Raw genomic sequence first — 26,898 nt, forward strand, 5'->3', positions numbered from 1 at the left:
TATCTCCTCAAGTATTTGATGAGAGGTGATCCAGCCTCCTCTCTGAATAGTTGCCCCTACCCTGCCTAGTTGCCCCACACTGGTATGAGCAATCAAAAAATTAGCCTTCATTGACATCCATCAATTCCCACTGGGAAAAGGAGATAGCTTGAGTAATCTGAAATGATTGTTTCTTCTTTGAATGACTGTTTAATGACTGCACTCTTCTTGTTTTTTTCCTTATTTTTCACTTATGTCACCCAGCTAGAATTGAAGCCTCAAGGGCGAATGCTGATGAATGCAAGATACTTCCTGGAAATAAGTGGCAAGTGATTTTGTTTGTTAATTGATAGATGTAATTTCTGATTATGTGGGACAGACGTGGTGTCTTCACTGGAAGCAAAGTCTATGTTATTGCTGATTTATTTGTGGGAACTATCACAACAGTTTGAAATGAGCACTCCAGAAAAGCAATTTTTACTGCATGGTGAGGATGAAGATTAACTGTTCATCTGTGATTTGCAAGGCAGATTTTTGGCCATTTTACCACTAAAATGGTGGCTTTTCTCATTGTACTAAGCAAGAGAGAATAGATACACAAGGAGCCAGCTCCCTCCATTCTACTTGTGTGTATGTGTTGACCATGTGCCATGGTGTGTGTTACGGTGCAGCTGTAAAACTGGGCTTACAAATTGGGATTGACAACACCTGAGTTTACTTGTTAGTTGGGATTTTGAGATCAAGAGCAATCTTGACAAAACAGGAAAAGATCCTAGAGAGTGATCCATCTGATCAAATGCAGGTTTATCCTGCAAGGTGAGTTCAGTTGTTCCATTGCCTGCTCCAGCTAGGAAAGACCTCCAGACACGTGGCAGCAGCTTAATCACCCTGGGCCAGGGACATATTGTCATTTATGTGTCTCCACTGGGAACTGAATCCCACCTGCAGTGTTTGAGGTCCATGTGAAATGCATTTTCCTTTGTTGAAGAAAATGGGTTGCAGTCCAAATGCTGAGTCTTCGCTGAAGTCTGATGCCAAAATTCTTGCACCCTCAGATGTTGGGTGAAACTGTAAGGTGTAGATACCTAGAAGGACCTTCCATGTATGGAAGCACAGAAGTACTGAAAGCAGCTAATACCTGCTGGTATTTTCTTCATCCATTCCTAACTTTAATATAGAATAGAATGCTGTTGTCTCCTTGCATGTTATAAGATATCAGAGAGGTCAAAGCATAGAAATGCAAGCTTTGTTTGTGTTTAAAACAGGAAGATCAGCATGAGATCACACAGGGGACCAGTTTCCATGGAATACCCATGTAACTGATGGCGAGTAAAAGAAAACAGAGATTGAGAGTGGGATATTGTGTGCATGTCTACATTTGTAGACACAAGCACATGTATAAGGGCACGTGTAGTCAGAATTGGTTTGTTTGCTCTTTTAAAAAGTTTAAATGTGAACTGTGCATAATGGCATGGACACAGCAAACAGCAAAGCAATTGTTGGGATGGCAAAATAACAAGAAAAATAGTATCTTGGGAGCATATCTATGTGCTCACTCAACCACATGTACGTGCACTCATAAAAGATTCAGTTAAATACTCACATGCATGTGTACGCATATATTTGTGCATGTTTGTATGCAGATATAGATATTTTTAATCGTAATTTCATCTTTTTTAGGGCATGGTTCTTCAGAACTATGCAAAGTTCTAATTTTATGTAAAACTGCACGTTATCTCTCCATGGGAAATTTCTGGTCTAGGTTTCAAGAGCAGCATTATAACTATTCAAGGGAATTCAGAATCACAAGTTTAAAGTCATTTTCATGTCCCTGTAGGAATGGTAGATAAAACCCCAGCCAAACGAGCCTTGTGTGGGTTTCAGAAAATGGTATTTCTTAAAAATATTAATTCCCATAAGTGAATCATCATCTTCAGTCGCTTGCTATTTTGGCAGCTACATTTTCTCAACATGCCTGATCAGTGGAGGATACCCTAATAAATCTCCTGTTTCCTTTTCCCCCAGATGCAAAGGACCTGGCAGACTGTGAGACCGAAGGTTTTTTCTCCTTGCACCAGCGCAGAGGAGCCATCAAACAGGCCAAAATCCATAATGTCAAGTGCCACGAGTTCACAGCCACCTTCTTCCCACAACCCACCTTCTGCTCTGTCTGTCACGAGTTTGTATGGTAAATGAAAGCAGATCTGTGCATTTTCCCCTTTTAACTCTAGGACCCAGCTCTGCTTCTTCAGTAAATATCTGTGCTCCTGCTGTCAGTAAAGGCAGCAGGACTGGACCCTTGGCATCTTGCATGTAGCGTTATTGCATCGCTTCAAGGATGTGGTTGACAGTCATAATTCCAACTGTGAAAATTCCCTTCATTTTTTATAAGTTCTTTTGTCTTTGGCTAAATGTTCAGACATTTCTCATCGGCCCAGTTTGCTATTTGGATATTGTGAAATTCAGAATGTGAATGAATGCTGAAAAGTCTGTGAAAGCCACAAAGAAAAACTTCACAGTTAGACTGAATGAAGATATTTAGAGAAGCTCTATAAAGTCTGACAAAAAGCAAAGCTGTTTTATTCTGTTTCTTTCATAAACATTGCTTTCCTTTCTTCTGTGGAGGCCTTCAGAAAACTCAGAATTAACCATTTCTTGGTTTATTTCAGGGGTCTGAATAAACAAGGCTATCAGTGCAGACGTAAGGAACTTTTTAAATTATATTTTTCTCTTTATCTTCTCTTAAGACATTTTTTTTTTAACTTACCCTGTGACCCTCTTGTTCTTTCAGAATGCAATGCTGCCATTCATAAGAAGTGCATTGATAAAGTAATAGCCAAGTGCACGGGATCAGCAATCAACAGCAGAGAAACAATGGTGTGTACTAGTAGTATTATTTGGCTGCTTTTAAAAAACTGGGGCATCATTCAGGTCTCTCCTACAGAATCACAGAATGTTAGGGGTTAGAAGGGATCTGGAAAGATCATCCAGTCCAACCCCCCTGCCAGAGCAGGGTCACCCAGAGCACATCACACATGAACATGTCCAGGTAGGTTTGAATGTCTCCAGAGAAGGACACTCCACAGCCTCTCTGGGCAGCCTGTCCCAGGGCTCTGTCACTCTCAAGGTAAAGAAGTTTTTTCTGATGTTTACATGGAACCTCCTGTGCTCCAGTTTGCACCCATCGCCCCTTGTCCTGTCACTGGACATCACTGAACAAAGCCTGGCTCTGTCCTCCTGACACTGCCCTCAACATATTTGTAAACATTGATGAGGTCACCCCTCAGTCTCCTCTTCTCCAAGCCCAACAGACCCAGCTCCCTCAGCTTTTCCTCGTAAGGGAGATGTTCCACTCCCTTCATCATCTCTGTGGCTCTGCCCTCGACTCTTTCAAGCAGTTCCCTGTCCTTCTGGAACTGAGGGGCCCAGAACTGGACACAATATTCCAGATGTGGCCTCACCAAGGCAGAATAGAGGGGGAGAAGAACCTCTCTTGACCTACTAACTACACCCTTTCTAATACACCCCAGGATGCCATTGGCCTTCTTGGCCACAAGGGCACATTGCTGGCTCATGGTCATCCTCCTGTCCAGCAGGACCCCCAGGTCCCTTTCTCCTACACAGCTCTCCAGCAGCTCAGCCCCCAACCTGTACTGATACGTGGGGTTGTTCTTCCCCTTCCTCTTCTATGTCACCATAAAACAGCTTCTGATGAGGCAAAAGGTGCTGCTGTACCAAAAGTTTTGTGAACTGATCTGTGCCCTTTGTTTTTTTAATGTTCCCAGTGGTTTCATTGCCTCCTACTTCTCATTTACTCAAATGCAGCCACTGAATGAAAAGTTGCTGAACATGAAGGGACATTTTTCTAATGTATGAAGTATAGCTCAGAGAGAAGTCATGGACATGAGGTTGAGATCTACTGGAGGAAATTCTTCACTACCCAGTGTTAGGCAGGACATCACCCTGAACTTTCAGAGCACAACTTTAACATCCCACTATGTGTTCGCTGAGATTTCTAGTCAGTGGAAGATCTAGCCTTCCACTATTATTTAATTTCTTTTTCTCATATCAGTTTATAATAAAGCTTCTTATTAGGTGGAAAAAACCCTTTAACTCTTGATAGGACCATTCCCTTTTTCTTAATTGTGTCCCACAGCTTCTGTTTGCTTCCAGTCCCACCCTGGCTCCTCCTTTTACAGTCTCTAGAGATGAGATTCATCTCACCTGTCTTCTGCCATCTGCAGGGTAGATGTTTCCAATGTTGTCACCACCTCTGACTCCCTATATACTAAAATAAGAAAAAGAGGTTTTTCCAAAGAGAGATTCATGACAACAAATGTTTACATCTCTTTCAGGATCAGATGAATAATTTTTAGAAGTATTCCTGTTCTCCCACTGAAGAGTAAGGGATGTGTAGCTGAGATGCAAGCAGCTATCTGGTCAGATAAATCAAGCCCAGGGACTAAAATACCCAGTTCCCACTGAATTGCACAGTTATTATGTGCAGTTGGCTTTATATATTTAAATGATTGTTATCCATGGTTTCTTCTTGATGATCATATCCAAGGATAAAAGGACAGGTGACATCCCACCTTCTGTGGTACAAGCCTAGGGGCTGTTGCTTTTCCATGCAGAGCTGAGGTGGAGAGGAGTGAATTGCCAACGTGGCTTTTCTCTTGCAGTTCCATAAAGAGAGGTTCAAGATTGACATGCCTCACCGCTTCAAAGTCTACAACTACAAGAGCCCAACTTTCTGTGAGCACTGTGGCACACTCCTCTGGGGCCTTGCACGGCAAGGATTGAAGTGTGATGGTGAGTTCCTGGTGGGTGGGCCATGAGCTGAGCACAAGGGAGGGGTGTTGAATTTAGAAAATTGCAATATAAAGAGATGAACCTCATTTATTGCATGTCTCACTGAGACCTGTATGAGATGGCAGCCAGAGGGGTGAAGGAGTGGTCAAGGAGACTGTTATTCAAGGAGATCATTCTTCTGAGGACAAGGACCACTGCCAGCATATAAGAAGTCCATGAGACTGAAGAGTCACTTCCTAGAGAGGCAAAGAACATCTCAGTGCCCACTTTTGATCTTCCAAAATCACTCCTAGGATCGACTTGGATCCATCATCAGACAGACCCAAGGCATTTCGCCATCTTCATAATCTTAACACAAATGGGGAGGCCCTGTTCTGTGATTATGGTTTATCTATGAGCTGATAGACTGTGGAGATTTGGTAACTTCTACCTGCAAAGGCTGATGGATGTGGAAATACAGGCTTTTGCCCAGAATAAGATATTAAAAAAAGATGTCTCCATAGAGGACAAAAAACTGACCTGAGTGCCATCTTATGAGACAAAAATGTTGCCCAGGCTTTCAGCTGTTCATGTGGCTGATCTCCACCCTTGACCAACAACAGAACATGTTCCTGACCAACATAATGGCAAAGCCTTTACAGCCTAGCTACCCTCTGTTGTCCTCACACCTCTTGTTCTTTCTTTCAGCATGTGGCATGAATGTCCACCACAAGTGCCAGATGAAAGTAGCAAACCTTTGTGGAGTTAACCAGAAACTAATGGCTGAAGCTCTGGCAATGATAGAGAGCACCCAGCAGGTAAATACTTTTAAGCTATAAGTGACCTTAAGAAAGGGGGGTCGATTATTCAATGTTTGTTTCAGTGTAAGAAAGAAGGGCAATGAGTGGGTCACGAGTTCAGAGCAAAGAGTAGGAAATGGAATAGGTAGTTCCATGGAATTGGTAGTTAAATTAATCAGAAATTTCTGGAGCCAAAAGTTTTCATGGGTTCAAGTGACAATCTGCAGTGTTCATGGAAGAGATTCAAGATTAATAGAATAATTAATTCTGCTAATAGAAAATAATTTCCTTTGAATCAGGAAATCTCTGAGTCACATGGTTCTGGAGATAAGGATAATACTCTGACCAGATGACTTTGTATGCCTGCATTATTCTCTCTCTACCTCGTGTCTACTTGACCTCCCTTGCAGACAAGACAGGACCTGGATGGACTGTCACTCTGATTCAGTACAGTTGTGGTTACTTTCTGTTCATAACAGAGGTTGTGTAACAGAGTCCAGGGAGAGTGAGAGGAACTTGGTTTGGACCTTTTATTGTCACTGCCTTGCTCCATTGCCCTTCTCTGAACTCTCTCAAGCTCCTAAATGTCCTTTATGTAGTGAGGGGCACAGAAATGAACACAGGATTTGAGATGTGGCCTCACCAGTGTCGAGTACAGGGAGGCAAGCACTTCCCTACTCCTGCTGGCCACACTGGCTGGGATACAAGCCAAGGTGCTGTTGCCTGCCTTGACCACCCGGGCACACGCTGGCTCATATTCAGCTGCTGTCAACCAACACCCCCAGGTCCTTTTCCTCTGGGCAGCTTTCCAGCCACTCTTGCCCAGACCAGTAGTGTTGCCTGGGGTCGTTGTGATACAAGAGTGTCTCACGACCCTTGAATCCAGACAAGCTCTTACCTTCCGCAACATCCCGGTACAAGAATTTCTTCAGAGTGACATCCGGAAACTGTACAAGGGTGAGGCTGTAGCATATTCCAGCCCCTGGGACTTTTCCACATTTCTCTTCCAAGATGACTGCTGGGAGGGATGTTGTTAATTAAAATGCCCTTTTTGTGTACAGGCAGGGACTCAGCCCCCTGTGCAAAACAGGGGATCTCTATATTGGCAGCACAGACACCTGTTGCATCTTGCAGAAGGCTGTGGGTTCCTCTGGGTTACCAAACCCCTAAGCTCTTCTCCTAAGCAAAGACCTCTTTTATATAGTGGCTTTTGTGGCAGACTCAATTAAAAAAACCATCAGTGTCCATAAGCTCTAAAACATTTTGGCTCAAAAGTCATTTGGTGCTTTCTGCAATCCAGGCTCGCTGCCAGCGGGACTCTGAGCAGATCTCCAGGGATGGACCTCTTGAAATTGGCTTCCCAGTTCCTGTGAAGGAGGTGACACCACTTCAGGCACTGCCAGCATCTACAACAGGAAAAAAAGGTAGTTTCCCTAGTGATGTGGAAGCACAGACTTTAATAATTGTTTTGTTTTGTACATGGTTAGTTGGAGGTGACAAGGGTGGGGACTTTATTAGCCAGTGAATCTTTCATGCATCTTTCCAGTCCAGAGCAAGACAAATCCTCTCTTATCCCAGGATATCACCAACTTTTCCCAGCTACATCACCCTCAATCCCAACCTGGTTCCTTACTCCTCTGTAAACCTGCAACTCCCCCATGGCATCCCAACATTGGGTGTCATGAGACGCCAACCCCCACTCATTCAGTTAACCCCTCAACTCTTTCTGACTTGATACTTCAGCACAACTGACAAGGATGTGTTTTTTCTCCTCCTGGGACTTGCAGACTGTAATATCTAGGAACTTGAAAGAGAACCCAATCTCCAAACAGGAGGGTGGGAGTTCTCCTGATCACCATGACCCGTTCTTTTCCTGATTTCAGATTTTTACCTAGGCCTTGACAACCAGTAACTTTGGAAACCATTGGAAGATCCCCATTTCATTCACCCAGGAGCTGCATGTCACAGCCCTCTGTGCTACAAGACCTTGTAGAAAGCTACCAGGGGCTCAGGGGACTGAAATGAAATTTACAATAACCTGGGGAGATCCTTTTTTGTCTGCTTTTTGCTTGGGTCAGAGAACTCAATATAAGGAGCAAAAATGTCATTATTTTTCATTAGACTCACATGACCCATATGAAAGGTCATTTCAAGACCTCTCCAGCTTCGTGGCTCATGGTGCCCCTCCAAGAACTGTGCTGTAACTGCAGCAAACCTAAGATGGCACTGATACAGTGTTTATCTGCTTCCCACAGTAAGATGCATCTACCAGAAAGGGGAGGGGAAAAAAAAGTAGAGTACAGGTGAATGGATACTTAAAGCTAGTGAGGAGTGGGACAGTTTTCCAACCCTAACCAAGGATCAAGCTAAAAGCCCAGGCCCCACCATCACCTGCTTTCTCAATGAAAGTTTGTGCTGCCCCGTGTAGAGATAAAATCCTGGAAACTGAAACTAGAGCAAGATGTCAAAAGGCAGTGGTTAAAGCTTGACACAGCCACATTTTACCAGTGCTCTGGGTTTGGTATTGTGCAGCACCAGGCTATCAAGTCTCAGAGGTTGATTTTGGTACCATCTAAGCTAAGAGGACAGTGCCCTTTGGCCCCCAAGGGGAAATAAATAATGTCCCCATCTGTGCTCATTTTCCTTCTTTTCTACAAGCAGAATGGGTTCTGGTGATGTAAATCAGTGTAACCCCAAATGGTTTCACATCTGGTTTGCATGTGGGTCTATTTGTCTGCTGAGCAGTGCTCTTGCTGTTCAGCAATTTAGGACTGTACAGCAAATGTGCACTTGAGGCGACAGGGCAAATCCAGAAAGGGACAGGATCTCTTAGAAGTCCTTGTACACCCAAGAGAAGAAACTCTGAGTAGTTCCTCTCTAGGACAGCAGGAGAACTTGATCAGAGCTTCAGATTCAGAGTAGGGACCCAATATGAAAATGCTGTCCCATCTGTTTCACATGGTAGCTTTGCTAAGAGTCTTGGAAAGGCCTTGGGAAAAATGAGACCACATCATAGCAGCAACCAGCAAGAAAAACTGAAGAACACGGGCAGCCAGAAAGAAAGGATTTGGTCATGTTTTGGTGCCATAAAACAGAAATACACATGAAGGAGCTTGTAAAGTGGGAGAATTACCACTGAAGGAGGTGGGCTTACACTAGAGTAAAACGTCCTCAAGAGAGAAAGTAATGTGGGAGCAGAACCAATCTACTTTGTAGATTCTTTGGCCACCATGTTTCCATCTATTTGAAATACCCTTTAGAAATTCTAAATACAATACCTGTAAGTATTCTGGGGATTTTCTGCCCGTGTCCAGGGGTTTCTTTGAATGCTTTGATGTCTGTTGCAGAGCCACAGGGCATCTCTTGGGAGACGCCAGTGGAGGGCACGGTCAAGGGAGAGTCTCTAATAGAGACAGACTCGGGAGGAGAGCAGCCCCAGGAGCAGCAAGTGCACGAAGTGCAACTAAAACTAACCATTGAAGATTTTGTCCTGCACAAGATGCTGGGGAAGGGCAGTTTTGGCAAGGTAAGCATCAAGAAACTGAGACACCACTGCACAGGTCTGCATGGTGCTTGTCATGGCACAAAATAGCATGTGGTTTGAAGGCCACTTAGGAAAGAATGTTTCCAAGCCTTCCAAGAACCCCTGCTCTACCATGTCTATGTCATGAATATCCATAACAGGAGAGGAAAATACCTGGGTAAAGGTGCACCTTCCCCTTCTGTGGGGGTTGGCAGGGCCTGGGCATCCACAGAGAGCTGCTGGGACAGGTCTCTGTGTTGTCCCTCTTCATGCAGCTATTCCTGCCAGCTCAGCTGAGCCAGCTCAGAGTGGAAGCACTAGCTGAGAATTTGAGTGTGGATCACCTCTCCTCTCCAGAGGATTAGGCCCCCAGCTGGGAATGCTAACTGCTCTTTCCCAGCTCCAATCTGTGCTGGAGTGTAAAGCAAACTTGGCAGCAGCCAAGAATTTGTGCTTTTGAAACAAGAACCACCTGTTTTCAGTGGGTTCATGAAACTTGACGAATTGTGGATCATTCATCCTTCTTGCAATGTCCCCTGGAAAGGGATTCTTGCTACTCAGTGCCAAAGAACAGTTGCATGAAGCAATTTCAGAGGAGCTCACAGTTGTGTTTTCACAGCCAGTAAGGAGAATGACTACCATTATGTGTCACATTCCTCAGATCCCAAACCTTTCCAAGATGGAAACTGTGCCTTAAAGAAGAGCTGCTTTTTGCCTGCTAAGTGAGCTGGAGGAATTGCTGCAGCCAATTCTTAAACTGGTGAAACACTTGCTTGTCTTTCCGTACATGAAAACACTTGGCATGTCTACATTTTGCCTGGGAAGCAGAGCTGAGATATATGAGCTAGAGCTAAGCCAGAATACCCCAGACTCCACTACCAGACTCAAGGGTATAGGTATCATAGAAACATTTACATTGGAAGGAAGGGACCTCTTTACATCATCTAATCCACCCTGCTGCTCAAAACAGATGAGATTGCTTAGGGTCTTGTCTGGTCAAGTCTTTAATCCCTCTATGGAAGCAAACTCTACACTTTGCTCAGCCCCCTGGGTTAACATGGACTCTCCAAGCTTGCAAACATCTGCAGATCTCTGCAGTGCACCATGTGGGTGTGGAGAGGTTGGGCTATTTCATGCCCCTCTGCAGCAAGTGTCACCCACAAGTTTCCTGTGTAGGTGTTGCTCCTGGTGCCCTCATTTGCTTGGAGTGAGATTCACTTCCTCATAGCAGGGATAGGGTGTGCACATCTCAGTGCCTCAGGGGTCTCTCCAGCTCTGCATGGACCAGGGAGGTTGAGGGCCAGACCCATGAGGAATCCCCCTCTGCATGAGGTCTGGCATTGCCTACCTGCACCTTGGAAGTCACAACAAAGGTCACAAATATTCTGCATTCCCCAGTTCCCCCAGGAGAGCAGTGCCCTGCACAAAAAGTAGGGTAAAAAGGGTGCCTGCAGCATCAGCAGTGTTAGCATTTCTGGTCATTCACTGCAGAGACAGAGGGAGGCTCTAGGCTCTACTCTCTGTCTAGTGCTACAAAGTGAAATGCAGCAGTAGCCAAAAGGGTAAATAAAACTTTTGTCAGGGCTAAAACATGTCTGAGCTTACTCAGTAAATGGTGTCTGGTAGAGAACTTCAAAGAGCTCTTTGATGAATCTTACATATTTATTCAGGCTATGGGAAACTGTGATGACAGGTTGTTAGTGTAGAGATCAGGACTGGCACGGCCTTCCAGCTGGGACTTCTTTGCTTTGTGGTCTCTAGAAAACCCTTCTCTGCTGCTCTGGGTCTCAGTTTTCCTGCCCATCAAAATAGACAGAGATCCTGATTCCTCTGGGATGTGTTTTGCTCTTCCCAGAGAAGAAGTCCTGTGGAAGCACAGAAGACCCAGCCTCTCTGCTCAGGCCTCCTGCTAACTGGGAGGAAGGGGAGAATGTCACCCTCTATATATATCAGTCTTATTACTGGTAGACATCAGTTTACACCTGCTGAGGATCTGGTGCAGGGCATTTGCATTTCACGTGTTGACAAAGCAATATTCTATGTTTTGTTATTTAAAGTCAGAAAACAGGAAATGTGTCTCATGAGCATTTGCATGAAGGTGGTTTCTGTTATCAGAAGTGTTTGGCTCCCTGACATGTCTTGACCACACAGGCATGTAGCTCTTGCTCTTGTAATGGCCAAGACGTTCTCATCCTTCCCCAGGGGTTCAGCTTCATACAACTATTCTGGATGTGGGGAACAAGCTCAAAGTCTACAGAGTCTTAATGGCAGAACTGGGTCTTAAACATCAGGTTTTATAAGATCTACCCTAGTGAATTTCCCATAGCTCAGCTTCCATCCTTAAATGCCATCTTGCCAATTCTGAGAGAAGACCACTGCTCTTTTATGTATTATTTTCTGAGTAGCTCATTCCACCCTAGGTGTTCCTTGCTGAGCTGAAGAGCACAGACCAGTATTTTGCTGTGAAAGCCCTGAAGAAGGATGTGGTGCTGATGGATGATGATGTTGAATGCACAATGGTTGAAAAGAGAGTCCTCTCCTTAGCTTGGGAGCACCCGTTCCTGACTCATGTCTTCTGTACGTTCCAGACCAAGGTAAGACAAGGATCTGTCACCTTCCTCCACAGACTGAGAATGCTTTGTTGAAATACAGATACTTGGTGAAGTGCTTAAGTTTGCTAGATGTAAGGGAATAGCTTGGACATGAGGAGGTGCTAAGGGAGGGAATCTTCAGGTTAACCACTTGGGAATTAGCTCCGGACATTTCATCTACCTTCCCCACATTAAACAGTGGAGGGATGTGTGTGTGCATTTGAGGATGGTGGCACCAAGACTGATTGAGGTGGCTGTGCAGAGACCCACTATAAAAATCTTTGGTAAAGATGTAGGCAAAGGCCACATCTACATCCAGAGTCCAGATGTGCCCACACTGGTGAACCTGTTAGACCATGAAGCAATACCTTTATGCTGCAGTGACTAGCTTGGATCAGAGCTAACTCCAGAAACTCTGGTTATGGAGAATAAACATGCTGTCATTCACTTTAGGGATCTTCTCTTCCTTCAGTTACTGTTATATTGCATCAGACTCTTCCTAATACATGCAGGACCACTGGTGGTGAGGGCTGACATTCAGAGGAGCAGGCACAAAGCATCTTCACTTGAAATATCTCTTACGACTCCAAACCAAAATGGAAGTGACATTTAAGTAATATATATGTATATTCATGGCCCTACATAGCAACAAACCACCAACTGATGAGCTTCCCAGAGCCTTTTATATAGCTTCAACCAATCATCTTAACACAAAAGGAAATTTAAGTTATTGTCTGGTCTGTCCAACCTACCCAAACCACTCCTGAGAGATGTTTGCGATCCCAAATCTCAAATTCAGAGGAACTTCAGTCTTTCAAGGCTGCTTTGTTTGGGTTTTTATTAGGATGCTCCCACTCCCCTCAATCCTAGGTTTTAGTGGTACAAAATAATGCTTGGTATGAGGTTAGGACCTGCTCAGCAAGAGTCTTCTGTAGGGTCAGGAGAAACAGGTATAACCTCTGCAATATATCCCCATCACCCATGGGATGCAGCACCTGTTTAAAGACAGATTAAATTTGAAACAGGGAAAGCCTGGGAACTGCCACAGGCGAAGTGACACTAAGCCCAGGCATTCATGTTTAACCCCTTTGGGACTGTCAGTGATGACAGCATGTCCTGAGAATGGTTCCTTGCCTGGAGAGGGAAGGAATTAATTCCCTTTTATTTTTAGGGCTAGATTTCAGAGGAAAGTATAAATGACCCAACTCCAAAAGCAAAGAAAATAAAGACTTAATTCAAAAGACAAAATATTTACAAGAGTCTCAGCCCTACAAGGGAGGTTATACTCCAGGGAGAGCTGCTTGTGCTGCCTGTAACTCCTGGTGGCCAAGAGGATGTTGACCAACACCAGTGGTTGACTTGAAGGCAGCAGAGAAACTGTCTTAGAATCACATAACCATTGAATGGTTTGGGTTGGAAGGGATCATCTAGTTCCAACCCTCCTGCCATGGGCAGGGACACCTCCCACTAGACCAGGTTTCTCCAGGTCTCGTCCAACCTGGCCTTAAACACCTCCAGGGATGAGGGATCCACAGCTTCTCTGGGCTACTCATGCCTGTGTCTCACCAACCTCACAGTGAAGAATTTCTTCCTAATATCTAATGTAAATCCACCCACAGTCTTTTCTGTGGTCCAGCCTGATCCAACTCTGGTCTGGAGACAGGAAGGCAAGTTTGGGATGGATACACCAGTGGTATCTTGCAGGTCTGGTTTCAGGCCATGCATCTACTTCTCTCATGAAATCTCCACAAAGAGATGAGAGACCACAGGGAGTCATGCCAGTAGCCAGATGGAATTTGCTGACCACTTAGGGCAGGGCTGGGCTTCTGACTGTGGCTGAGGCAAGGGAAACCTGCAGGGTGGAAAAGCAATGAGTACTGCAATAATTAATGGCTGCCAGGCTCAAAAAACCCAAGTAATCTTTTCCTACCACTGTCTTACAGACAGCATCACAGTAGTGCCCTCTTGACATGTAGCAACACCTCCATCCATCTCACCCCAAGTCAGCAATGCCACATCAAAGTTATTTGATCTCTCTCCATTTTGTCCTCAAGAGCACAGATGCAGAAGCTGGAATGTGGCTGCCCAGGCTAAAGCCCATCTGGGCTGTGATTGATTTCTAGCTTATGTGTTTTTCTCCTCTGACCTTTGCAAGCCAAGCAGCAATCACTCAACGTGTGAAAGTCATTCAGAGCAGGAGAGCTGTGACAAGCCATGGACTGTCTTTCATGGCTCAAAAAACAGTCAGAATATCTTTTAGAGCAATCATTTCAGAAGCCAGAACAGTGCTGTGAAGTCCCTCTCTGGAGTTTAATATTAGAAAACCTGACTTTTCAATTGAAAAATTGAAATGTGGGGGGTTTTTTTAAGGTTTCACTGGATAGACAAGTAGTTTCAAACTGAAGTGCTTGGGTCAATGCTGTTCTGCATCTCTAATGTTTTGACTTGAGAGGTTTCTGAGCTGCTTCAGGCACTAAGTGTCTCTGCAAAGGACAGTAAAAACAGGCATATTCCAGAACTAAAGCAAGAACCTCAGTAGTTCCCACATCTCCAGAGGGGGTGGGGAAAAAATCATATAATCTGTTGACAGTTCTCTGACCTCTGGGACTGAGTTTCTCCCTGGCCTCAACCCAGGTAATCAGGGAGTGCTGAAATATATAAAGCTTGACAGCCCTTCAGACAGGTTTGTGTAGGCACCAGACACCTAATGCTTCTTTTTATTCCTGTGGAGGCTGAATGAAAAGTGCTCTCAAAACTCAGAATACTTTTAATATTTTGCTACATGAGAATCAATCCAAATACACAAAGTGTTTTTTTCCCCATCTGGTTTTGAACTTGACTGTTTTATTTTACTGCAGCAATCTTTGCATCCAGATATTGAGCTGACATAATTATATGGTTTGAATCTTAACAACAAGCTCAGAGAGCTATTCTGTTGTATTAGATTTAAAGGGATGCTGTTGTGCTAAAGAAGAGGAAAAACATGTTTACAGTTGTCTGAAATCCCAAAATTAGTAATGCCAAAACAGTGGCTGCATCCCAGCACTTCTGCTTTATTCTTCTTTTATTTACATTTCACTGATCTTCTGTGATAAAAACAGGTTTTCCCTTTGAGAAAGTCACTTGTGTTTCAAACTATTTCTTTACTTCATTGACCAAGGTTTTATTCACACCTTTTACCTACACGCAAATTAAGTCCTTGAGCATTTGAGCTTGTGGCACAAAATAGCAGCACAGAAGACTATCTCAACCCAAAAGTGAAGTAACCCTTATTGCAGTTTAAAAGGGAAATGTTAGATGAGCATTTCTTTTCTGCTTTACATCTTTTCAAAGTCCTGGTGTTGAGCCATTTGCACATGCTCTGTTGTTTTAATGTGCTTAATACTGACTTTAAAACCTCTTTCATTGGCAGGAAGGAGAAAAGGATTGTCAATAAGGAGTGTGATCCTAATTTAATGATTCTCGTGCTCTGAAGTGTTTTCCATTCATATTTTCAGGACATTTTTCATTAAAATGTCTCCTTGGAGGAAACTGTAATTGCTGCAAAATTTTCCAAGGGCAGTTGCAGTTTTCTTCTGTCTCGTTTTGCAGTTAAAGTGACAGGGCTGAATTATTTGACCTGAATCAGAGCTTGTGGGCTGACACATTTGTATTTCACATCCATTTAGTTTTCAGCTCCATTGCCTGGCTGTGCCATGAGCCTTCTGAGCAGCCCTGGATCAGGCCTACATGCCCTTCCCAGGCAATGAAGGATCCTCTCTGACCACAGCATGGATCCAGGATGCTGATGCATTGCAGAAGTCACTCTGCAGGGAGGTGATGTGGCAAACCTTGACTTCCAGCCCTGCCAAACCACTAAGGCACAACAAATACTGGGCAGACAAAACTAAAAGCATGACAAAAATCTGTCACAGGATGAGGTGTCCTGTGAGGTCAGACCAGATATCATTCTAGCCAGTTTTCAGTTTTTGGCATTGACCAGGAGGGAAGAGTAAGGAAGAGAAAACAGGGCAACACGGTGATTTTTCCCATGCACAAATCCGAGACCTTTGTGTTCAGCCATTTGAGAGACAGAGAATCATAGAATTGCTTTGAAAAAGACTGTTGATATTATGACAACCCTTTCAGTGGAGACATTTCTCCTAATACCCAATTAAACCTCCCCTGGCACAGCTTGAGCTATTTTCCTCTTGTTCTATCACTTGTTACTTGGGAGAAGAGACTGATGCCCCCATCACTACAACCTCCTTTCAGGCAGTTGTAGAGAGTGAGAAGGTCTCCCCTCAGCTTCCTTTTCTCCAGACTAAACAACCCCAGCTCCCTCAGCTGCTCCTAGTAAGACTTGTGCTTGAGACCCTTCACCAACTTCAGTGATCTTCAAGCTCCAAGGTTTCTAAGTGTCCATCCTTGTAGTATTTTCTGTGGGATAAGTCAGCTTGGAAACATCTGGTTCAAGGCTAGTTGGCCAAATTTGATCCAGCTGATCAGAAAACTGAGGAAGAACTGTGAATTTTAAGGAGGCTTTGGGTATTATACTTCTTGCAACCAGCAGGCAGGAAAATTGGCAAGGTCTGAATCAATCCAAGCCAAAATTTCAATATGGCTCGGTAGAAATAGCAGCATCTCAGCAAAGCTTTGGGATTCCAACAAGGTTCTGCCAGAACAGGTGTGAGCAGCTGTAATTATAACATCAAAAATATGGAGTCTTTACAAGACACTTCTGGGTGGTGTCAGCCCATGTGGTGTGAACAGGCAGAGTGTATTGGCAAGGGAAGGAAGGGGCCAGCTGACAAGTGTAGGGGCTTTTTAAGTGATAGGTGTTCTATTTATTAAATACACATATTCTAATTGCCTTCCTGTTGCCCAGCTCTGAGGAAAACCAGCCCAAAATGCATTCAGCTTTGCCTGAGATGGCTAAAGGTCTGCAGTGTGGCTGCTCTTTGCCTTGGAGTCAACTTCTTAAAATAAAAACATTACTTTTTTCCCCCTATTTTTCAGCTGGTAAAATGGTAAATATATATATTTAAAAATACATATATGTATATACCATATAAATATATGGTTTTATATATATATGTATATTTCATAAATCCTTGTTGGTTATTTTTTTGGTCTACTGATTTCTTTTTTTCCTCAAATTTTAACAGTGTTTTTGTTGTGGTTTTTTTTCTGGCCTTAAGAAAAAGAGTATCTTTCCAAGATCCCACTCAACTCCAATAGGGAAAGGCAATTTCTCTAGCAAGAACAAGGCTGACAGTAACTCAGGTCACCAGAATGGTGTACACTGCCTGCTCTGAGCTGTGAGGAAGGGTCCTGGGATATCAGAGCTCAAGTGAAAGCTGCTATTCCCAGCCCTCTCTGCACCTTTATGTACACATATGTATTTTTATATATGTGTAGAAATGTATTCATATGCTTTGGACTAAGGAGCTGGACACATAAAGCTGAGCATCCCAAATGGGTAGTTTAACACACAGTCAAAAATGCTGACAGTGCAAAGGTTAGAACAAAAATTAATCATGAGCTCAGGGACTGGACTGGATGATTTGACAGCTGTGAGGAATGCTGCCATCTCCAGCAGACAGGCTGCTATTACAAAAGAGAGAGAGAGAAAGAACTATTTAGACCAGAGAACAAAATTAAACCTGCAGTTGCCTTAATCTGTACCAAATTGGCTTTGCTCATCCCCAGATGGTGCAAATAGCAATGTTAATACCTCCTGTGGTCACTTTGGTCACCTACTAGCAAGGGGTAACCTTGCATTAGTTGTTCTCATGAGAGCAGGCCCAGTAAGGGGCATGGGCACTGCTTGCTTTCCCACTGGATGAGATGCCATGATGGGACTGCAACACTCACTGGTGTTGAAGGGCTAAGAGGTCTTTGGCTCCCATCTGGAACATGAAATAAAACAGATGCAAAGCACAGATGAGCACCCAGACTGGGAAGAATCAGCTGCAGGAATTGTGTGGTGTGGAACCTTTCTCTTGGCACAGGCCAACCTGATTCAGTGAGCATCCAGTGGGGTTAAGTCACTTCATATGCATTGAGGAGTCTTCTCCACATGGAGTCATTTGCTAGGATAGCTGCTCTAAATAAAACAAAAGCCACATTGTCCTTTCAGCTTTAATTATTCCAGTATTCATCCTCCTGGAAGCCCTGGGAAGAAGAATTTTTTCTCTTCAGTAGGTGGTGTTAAATTGTGTATGTGTATGTATGCAAGTGCTTTCAAATGCAAAGAAAACAAAATCTGAAAAACTCAGCAGAAAAGTGCTCTGGAGAACTTCCAGCTGGTTTCAGGATTTTAAGAGCCTGTTACAGGATGTACCTTCAAAAGATCCAATTTAAATGCTGCCTACTTTATACCCATTGTTTATAAAGTTGAAAGCATCTCTGATAGTGACTAGTCAGTCTGAAAGCCTTTGCATGCAGAACAGAAGCAGGTTGGTTTAACTCCATCCCTGCCATGTTCTGGAGAGGCAGAGAGGGCAGGTGTAGCAGGACAGCAGGTCATTCTGCAGGGAGGAGCTCAGCTCAGCACAGGCACTGAGGGACTCAAGAAACTGAGTTCTTGCAGTAATCAAGTCTTTCAGCACCTGATTGGATTGAGTCCTGGTCCAGTGGGAGGTGTCCCTGCCCATGGCAGTAGGGTTGGAACTAGATGATTTTTAAAGTCCCTTCCAACTCAAACCATTCTATGATTCTATGACTAGGGAAACATGTTGCTTTGTGTGCAGGATGTACACCCATATATGTCTAACTGGGTGCTCCATAGCCTCATGTTGCACAGTTCTGTCTGCTGTAGGAGCATTATTTTGTCCTTCTGCAGAAGAGTTTATCAGGTTCCCTCTGTTAGAGTGGAGAAAGCCTCTGGTAGATCATCTAGAACTAGGGAATATGGGTGTCCTCAAGATAACTTGTGCCAAGTACCCTAGGACAGTGTCCATTGCTGAGTGCAAGGAATGTCTTTACAGTCTTTGAGTTTTATCTTTGTAAAAGGTGGCCACAACCTCTGCCCTAAGCCCAGACTTGTTCTGTTGTGTGAGTCTGGAACCATGGCCAGAAGTTTTACTTGAGCTTTTGCTACCTGAGGATTCTCTCATAGGTGGTCAGCAAGTCATCTGTTATCTGTCTGCAAGGTAGACAGGTAGGAAGAACTGAGAGACTCTGAAAGTGGGGCCAGACTCTTCTCAGTGCTGTCCAGTGACAGAACAAGGAGTAATGGTCACAAACTGGTAAACAGGAGGTTTAACCTAAATATAAGAAAATCATTCTTTACTCTGAGGGTAACAGAGCACTGTTAACAGGCTGCCCAGGGAGGCTGTAGAATCTCCATCCCTGGAGACATTCCAAACCCTCCTGGACATGTTACTGTGTAATCTGCTGAAGGGGATCCTGCTCTAGCAGGGAAGTTGGACTTGACCTCCAGACGTCCCTTGCAACCTCAGCCACTCTGTGATCCTGTGAGGGCCTCTTCCCAAGCCTCCTTCAGAGCTGTGTAGGTCTCAGCACTGAGGAACAGAGTTCCTGTTTTTGTTTGCTTAACATCCCTGAGCTAGGACCAACACAGGGGATAAGGGAATAATAAAGTTATGCCATCCCAGCTGCTGTGTCTTGAGAAATAACCCCTAATCCCATTCTCACCTGCTCCAGGTGCTCACAGACTTCAGAGCCTGGCAGCAGCCAACAGGAGCCATCAGGTAACTTTCCCAGGACAAGAGGAAGTGTAGGTTGAAACCTGTCCACAACCTCCATGCCCTTCTAACCCTTTAACCTCTAGTACACTGTTGAGTTTTCAGTGGTTACAAGCATGGGTGTTGCCACTTCACCTTTTTAATGTGCTCTGTGACTCCACAGATCTCAGGCTTAGGAAGATATCTCCAGTAATTTGTTGCAGCTTGCACTGCTTGATTACATCTTGCTACTCATGATGTACTTAGAGCTAATCACAACCAATTTTTCTCCATGGGCCATTCCAGACAACTGACCTTTGTAAGAAGGAAAGGGAGCTTCCAAGTGTCAGAGTAGAAAAGTCAAAGTGATACCATCTTTCTTTTCAATAGTGTTTATCTACCACCTTGTAGCACCTGGTAGATCTTGAACTTCAGTGTTAATCATGTCTAAGTCAAGTTTGTAGTCTTCAGCTTCATAGCTTTAGATAGGTGGGCAACTGAGTTCATATAATGATCTTTGGATGCCAATTAATGTGAGAGGTTGTCCACCTTTTCTTTCCTCAGGTGGCAGAAGGATGATGTCACAGTTCCCTGTTTCAAGTTAGAGCCCCCAGTTCAGTTAAATAGGTGCATCAAATCTTTGGATGCCAATTAATCTGAGAGGTTGTCCACATTTTCTTTCCTCAGGTGGCAGAAGGATGCTGTCACAGTTCCCTGTTTCAAGTCAGAGCCCCCAGTTCAGTTAAATAGGTGCATCAGCTGGTTGCTCAAATCCTTAAGTCAGCAGAGCATGACTGCTTGTTCCACTGAATAAACATGGACTTCAAATTACACTTAAATATATGTGTTAAGGTAGAGCCAAACTCAGTGAACTCCCCAAGGAAACCCAAGGCTTTTCACTTTCCCAGTCCACTGAAGCTGAATCTGGCCCATTTGAAGACCCATCAAGTTTCTCCTGTCCCAGTGTGATACCTGTGGCTGCTGGTCTGTTGGCTCAACCTCATCACCTCCCTTTTTACCTTCACAAAGAGCATCTGTTCAAGTGTTGCCCTGAACAGGCATCAGAGCTGATGTTGCTCCCAAGATGTTTGCATTTCTATACTAAATTGCCCATCTTCATTTGGCCTCCTTACTTGCTTAAACTGACTTATGTGCACAGACCTCTGCAGATGCAAGACCTTCAGACTGAAGGCCTGCACCCATTTAATTTATTGGCAAAATTTGTATTAGTTCCCCAAGAGGCCAAATCTGACCCTGTGGTTGTTGGATGACAGGTGGAGTTTCCAGCCCAGATATCCATTTAAATACTGTAATTAAAAGGATCTGGCTAAAGAAATTGCACAAATTAGAGCAGACAGCTGTTATTTGAAATAAAAAATACTATTTTTTTAAAATAGACAGCTCTTGGCTTGCTGCCAGGGATGCTTACATTAGACCTTATGGATAAAATTATTCCTTTAAATGTTAAAAATAGAACTGAAAAGAACACTGTTCACCCCTCAAAAAAAATTATGATGGGCAATATACAACAAAGGGGAGACATTCATAAACTTTAGCATAGCACAGAGATGACAAACTTCAAATGTGGACAGAACTGAGAGGGTTTTGAGAACAAAAACAATACATTTTTGCACAAAAGCTGAGGTTCCCAAACCAGAAGTGTAAACTGGCATCATTATTTATGGCACAGATGCCCTTCTTCCAGAAAAAGGCACTCCTACTGCTTTGTAGGTGCAATTCAGTCTGGAAAGGATTGGTCTGAATTAGCCTCCAGAGCTTCTGTGAGGTGTGGTGTTGAAGTTACAGCTCATGGAGCAAGAAGGGGATCAGTGTGGGGTACATGAAGCATTGAAAGGGAACCTCAGTGGTTGGTTCTGCTCCTCATTCAATACAGAGATCCCCCCTATTCTTCCTGTGTGCCATGAGGAGAGTTTTCCACTGTTCTGGTTGAACTCTGCTCAGGGACAAGGACTGTGTCTTTTTCCAGGCTTCTCTGACATGCAAGCACTCAGTGAGCATCCAGAAATATGATTAATTTGAATGCTGGGAACTCCAGCTTGAGATCACTCTGCTGGATGGATAATGCACTGGGCTGGGAATTAGAGGAGACCTGCCATTTACTTCTGCCTCTTCCACTGGTCCCCAAGGAAGCTTGTCCTTCTGTTCCACAGGCACTGCAGAGTTACTCATCCCCTGCTAGTGAGCCTTGAGGTCTGCTGGTAAAAATGAATTGGCACCAGCTGGTTATTAAGGAGATTTGTGATGTTTACTAATGCTGTTTGTACAAATCAGAGCAGGGAGGCTGAGTATAGGTTTGGAGAACAAAGAGGAGAAATGAGGAATCTGAAAAAGAAACTGCTTTCTTTCCAAAACCCTCACTATAACCTCTTCCTTCCTCTTTTCAAGTGCTTTCTGGGTGGTTTTTTGTTGTGTTTTGTCTTGTTTTGTTATGTTTTTTTTTACTTTCATCTCAATAAAGGGCCCTTCCCTGCCCTTTATTGTCATTTTGTCTCATTCTCCAGGAAAACCTCTTTTTTGTGATGGAATACCTCAATGGAGGAGACCTCATGTTCCATATCCAGAGTTGTCATAAGTTCGACCTTCCCAGAGCAACGTAAGAGATGATTACCTTTTGACTTGCAGGTCACACACGTGGTAGGAGCAAAGGCAAGAGCTGCAGACACCAGGGATCTTGATTTTAGTCCCAGCTCTGCTACTGTCCTGTAGAGGAAACCTTGGGCACAAGGTTTGACCCCTCTGCACCTCACCCAGCTGCAAAGTGGGGATAATGCTTGTGCTGGAAGCAGATTCACTCTCTACCCCAGCTCTCTCCAAACTAAATAAAACAGACATGCAGGTCATCTCCCTGACTCAACAATGGACTTGGAGCAAGTCATTTCCTCTCCTTGTCCTCTTCCTCCTCCCACAGAAAGCTTTTTAGAGCCCATCCACACAGCTGATTTCAGTCAGATGTGACCTCACTTTGCATTCTTGGTCAACCAGGGAAGCTATTTCTGTCTGGAAACATTAGAGATGCTGCTGCACTCTCCTCAGCATTGCAGCTGCCTGCAGCCTTATCCTTCAGCCTGCAAACCAGGGACTTCCTTCCAGCCTGTGACCTTTTCCAGCCTTTTTCACTAACCTCAGCATAGTCCCACAAACATTAGTTCAGAGACAAGAGCTGAGCTGGATAGAAGCTGACCTTTAAGCTGCCCTCCTTGCTGGATCAGCCTCCTTCCCAGGATTGCAGTGCCTTAGTCAGAGAGGGGATCCTAGAGGGACCATTCAGTTCACCTGAGATCTTACCTCTGGAAGTGCCTCCACTGTCTATAAATAGCCTCTAACATGCCTAAGACCTAATATACATGGCACATGGATGAGGGTCATTTGAAAGCAATCTACAGGTGTCTGCTGTGAATTACAGCAGCCCTGGGGTTGCTCTTTGTTGTACTCATTGAGTTCTTGCTCAGCCCATAATAGGAGGCCCCAGTAATGATATCATGGACCCAGCTTCCACCCCAGATTTATCACCATCACAGAAATCCCACAGATGCATTTTCAGCCATCTCTGGAACCAAATGTCTTGTTCTTTACAACACTGGGTGGTCTATAGCCAGGCTGCAGGACCTGCTTAAGCTGATGTTCCCAGTCCAGTGAGCAGAGGTGAAGCTGATGTTTGTTAGAAGTAATGGGATTTTCCATTTTTCCCTTTAAGGTTCATGAGGGGTGTGAGGAAAGAGATAAAACCTATCAGAAGTGCAAAAGGTAAATAAAGAATTAATACACCAAGAGGGAGTTGAAAAAAATCCACTTGGATTAAAGTAAACAGAAATACTAGAATAAATGAAAGGTTCTTTTAATCCTTCTGCAAGGAAAAGGTATTATAAAAGTCAATATTGAAACCATTAAAGGAATTAATTTTTATTTAATAATTAAAAAACCTAAACTCTTATTTAAATCATTGTTAACTGATTGTTTTACCAAAGCATTTGAATATTCAGAACTAAAGGCTAATGCATTGAAGGTGTAGGGAGCAGAGCTGTGAAATCCTGGAGGAGCATATGATCCTGGGGTTACATTCCCTTCTGGAAGAGCACTTCCAGTGTGCAATGGTTCTTATGCCTTTGGCTGCCTCTTTGCAGCAGGGTGAGGTGTTGTCCTTTAGGCAGAACTGTGTTGAAAACAAAGATCTCAAACTCTAAAAGACTCCAGTGAAAAGCCACTGAGCTGCTCGCTAGTTTGTATCTTGGGTAACAATTCAAAAGCAAGTCAGTAATGGTTGGAGTCCCCAGCACAGGAAGGACATGAACCTCCTGGTGCTAGTCCAGAGGATGCCACAAAGATGATGACAGGGCTAGAGCAACTCTGCTCTGGAGACAGGCTGAGAGAGTTGGGGTTGTTCATTCTGGAGAGGAGAAGGCTCCAGGGACACCCTAGAGCATCTTCCAGTGCCTGAAGGTGTTACAGGAAGCAGGAGAGGAAATTTTTACAGGGGCTTGTAGTGATAGGACAAGGGATAATGGCTTTAAACTGGAAGAGGGGAGATTTAGGTTAGACATTAGGAGGAAATTCTTCACAATGAGGGTGGTGAGACCCTGACCCAGGTTGCCCAGAGAAGCTGTGGCTGCCCCATCCCTGCAAGTGTTCAAGACCAGGATGGATGGGGCTTGGAGCAACCTGGTCTAGTGGGAGGTGTCCCTGCCCATGAAGAGGTGTTGGAACTACATGACCTTTAAGGTCCCTTCCAATCCAAACCAGTCTATGATTCTATGAGAAATCTAAACAATGAAAAGCTCTGCTTGTCAAGCCAAGGAGACTGTGGTGCCCACACCCAGATGCTTGCCTGCCTTTCCCCTTACCAGGACCACTCCACTGTGCAGCAGCTATTGAGCATGGCAGATGATAGCTGCTCTTTTAAGGTCTGAGTAACTGTAATGTGCAGTTTGCAGGCTGACCCATCACTGTAAGTCACTGATTTACTTTTAATATGTAAATAAAGGAAAGGCAGAAACACCACCTGACTTGTTGTGACAGGATGAGGAATGTTGGTTTAAAACTAAAAGGGGAGATTTAGACTAGATAGAAGGAAGAAGTTTTTTACAATTAGGGTGGTGAAACAGTGGCCCGGATTGCCCAGAGAGGTGGTAGAAGCCCCATCCCTGGAAATGTTCAAGGTCAGTTTGGGTGGGGCTCAGGGCAACCTGAGCTAGTTGAAGGTGTCCCTCCTCATTGCAGGGGGTTGGCCAAGATGATCTTGAAAGGCCCCATCCAACCCAAACCATTCTATGCTTTCCTTCTGACAGGGACCATATCTCGAGGTGAGACAGGATAGGCAATAGGAGCTTGGTGGGTTTTTTTTTTGCTCCATAGCTGATCTGGAGACAGCCTTGGGCACTAAAGGGTATGTCCACAGAGTTACCTATACAAAAAATGCAGCTCCCATGCAGTGTGGCTTCCAAATTCCTGAGGATGAGTAGACTCCCCTAACATTTCACAAAGTGGTTTCAGTGGGAGTTGGGCTGCTAACCATGTGGCATTTTCTTGGGAATCTTACATCATCCATCAGTTACCTGTAAAACCATGTTACCCCAAACATTCTAGAGACTCTCCAAGGCTTCTGGGAACTCAAGAAACTTTTGGGTACTGTGGAGACAAAGTTTCCATCTTTTGGGGAAGGACCCATTCTAACTTGTGCCTTCTGTCACTCAGGTTTTATGCTGCTGAAATCATATGTGGGCTTCAGTTCCTCCATTCCAAGGGCATAATATACAGGTAATTTTACTCTTTAGTACCTAATGTGTGAGAACTTTTCTGCTTTTCCTGCTAGCACTAATGGTAACAGAGATTGTTGCTTGGATGTACTTACTGGTATTGCATCTCTATGCAGATTTCCTTTTTACTGGGTCTGGCTGGTGTTTGTTTTTTGTTTTTTTTAAGAGATAGTATAAAACAGACAGTTTTGAGCTCTTTTTGAGAATCTAGTCCTTTTTCATGTGACATTAAAACAAGCACTTTGATGGCTTTATACTGAGTTATTCATATAGCACAGGCACATGCTTTAAACTTTCCATCTATGAAGGTGTATAAGGTCAAGATAGCTCTGAGAAATTTGGTTTATCTGCTGTGCTGGTTACCCTGGCCACTCGAGCTCTTCTTGGAGTAAGCAGAAAGGAGTGGGGTTTTTCAGGTGCATCAAACTTTTGATAGGATCATAGAATAATTTTGATTGGGAAAGACCTTTAAGATCAAGTCCAACTGTTAGCCCAACACTGTCAAGTCCACCACTAAACCATGTCCCTGAGTGCCACATCTATATGTCTTTTGAATACCTCCAGGGATGGTGTCTGAGAAGTGCTCATTTCTAGCAGTGGGCTCTGCAGGGAGATGATGGGGACTAGATGGGACACTGCAGACAGCTGCACTCAGACAGAAGTGTTCTCTTCCAAAGTGATTGGTATGAACTTAGTCCACATTGCATCCATCTATCAAATCCTGAGGAGGAGAAGTCCTCTGCTACAAAATCACCCATTCCAGATTCTGCTTGACTTCCCTGGGAGCTTCAACATTATGCACACATGCTTTGCCCTGAAGTACAAGTGTTGTGCTTCAGACCTATATGAAAGCACACAGACAAGATGGGAGCAAGAAGGGCTGCAGAAATCAGGCCACAGTTTGCCTTCCCATGGCAAAAAAGGAGGACTTGAATTCCGGGGGAAGTCTAGACCAACTCATCTTCATGGCCAAAGTTAGTTTCTACATTGCAGCCTTCTGTAAAAGCAGGAAGCAAATAGCTTGTCAGAAATAAATGAGAAAGCTCATCAAGGCAACAGGACATTGTGAGTTTGTGGCCAAAGTGCTAATGCTGACATTTGGTTTATAATTCCCATTTTTATCTGGAATTGCTACACCAATGGTGTGTCAGGGTTTGGGACCCATTTCTTTATGAGAGGAGAGAGGTGTTTAGAGCCTGGAGCCTTGGGAAATGTGGGAAAATTGGGATAGCTAGACATGGTGATAGGAAGAAATAGCTCATGGCCAGGAGATGTGAGGCATTGCTTTTAGTATCAAGCTTGGAGGGAAATGATTTAACCAGTCCTACTCCTTTTCCCTTTTTTTTTTTTTTTTTTCATGGAAGACAATGACAATGAGGCCAGCTGAGAACACACAGCCACCAGCAGCTCAGAGCTAACTAAGCACTTAGGCAAGTGAATAGAAATCATTTTTGAAACTACCATGGAAGACAATGACAATGAGGCCAGCTGAGAACACACAGCCACCAGCAGCTCAGAGCTAACTAAGCACTTAGGCAAGTGAATAGAAATCATTTTTGAAACTACATCACTTGCGATGTAGTAAGAATAATGGATCCAGCTGTTCTGTCTCATGCACCCACGTTTGGAAATGTTGGCTTAAATTTTAATGAATGAGCCGAGGCATTTTTGGCAGCAAGTCCAATCCCTGGAGCCAATGAGTTTGAGACTCATCAAAATAATGAAAGCAAACTGAAGGTGATGGGTTTTTTGTGTTGCTTCGATCTACCAGAT

The 26,898-nt window shown here is 44.0% G+C and overlaps 1 protein-coding gene across 1 annotated transcript in view; it reads left to right on the forward strand.

Annotated features, from left to right (window-relative positions):
- PRKCQ (protein kinase C, theta) overlaps positions 1–26,898 on the forward strand; it is a 44,943-nt gene that overhangs the window by 8,905 nt on the left and 9,140 nt on the right. Inside the window, exons 4-14 of the mRNA XM_010003949.1 lie at positions 244–304; positions 2,005–2,167; positions 2,649–2,680; positions 2,771–2,856; positions 4,662–4,791; positions 5,479–5,588; positions 6,871–6,994; positions 8,918–9,096; positions 11,514–11,687; positions 21,877–21,968; positions 25,064–25,126. Of these exons, the coding sequence (XP_010002251.1) occupies positions 244–304; positions 2,005–2,167; positions 2,649–2,680; positions 2,771–2,856; positions 4,662–4,791; positions 5,479–5,588; positions 6,871–6,994; positions 8,918–9,096; positions 11,514–11,687; positions 21,877–21,968; positions 25,064–25,126 (1,214 nt within the window). The remainder of the gene's footprint in view (positions 1–243; positions 305–2,004; positions 2,168–2,648; positions 2,681–2,770; positions 2,857–4,661; positions 4,792–5,478; positions 5,589–6,870; positions 6,995–8,917; positions 9,097–11,513; positions 11,688–21,876; positions 21,969–25,063; positions 25,127–26,898) is intronic.

This window comes from Chaetura pelagica, unplaced genomic scaffold, assembly GCF_000747805.2.
Source record: "Chaetura pelagica isolate M959 unplaced genomic scaffold, ChaPel_1.0 scaffold518, whole genome shotgun sequence".
Taxonomy (NCBI): Eukaryota; Metazoa; Chordata; class Aves; order Apodiformes; family Apodidae; genus Chaetura; species Chaetura pelagica.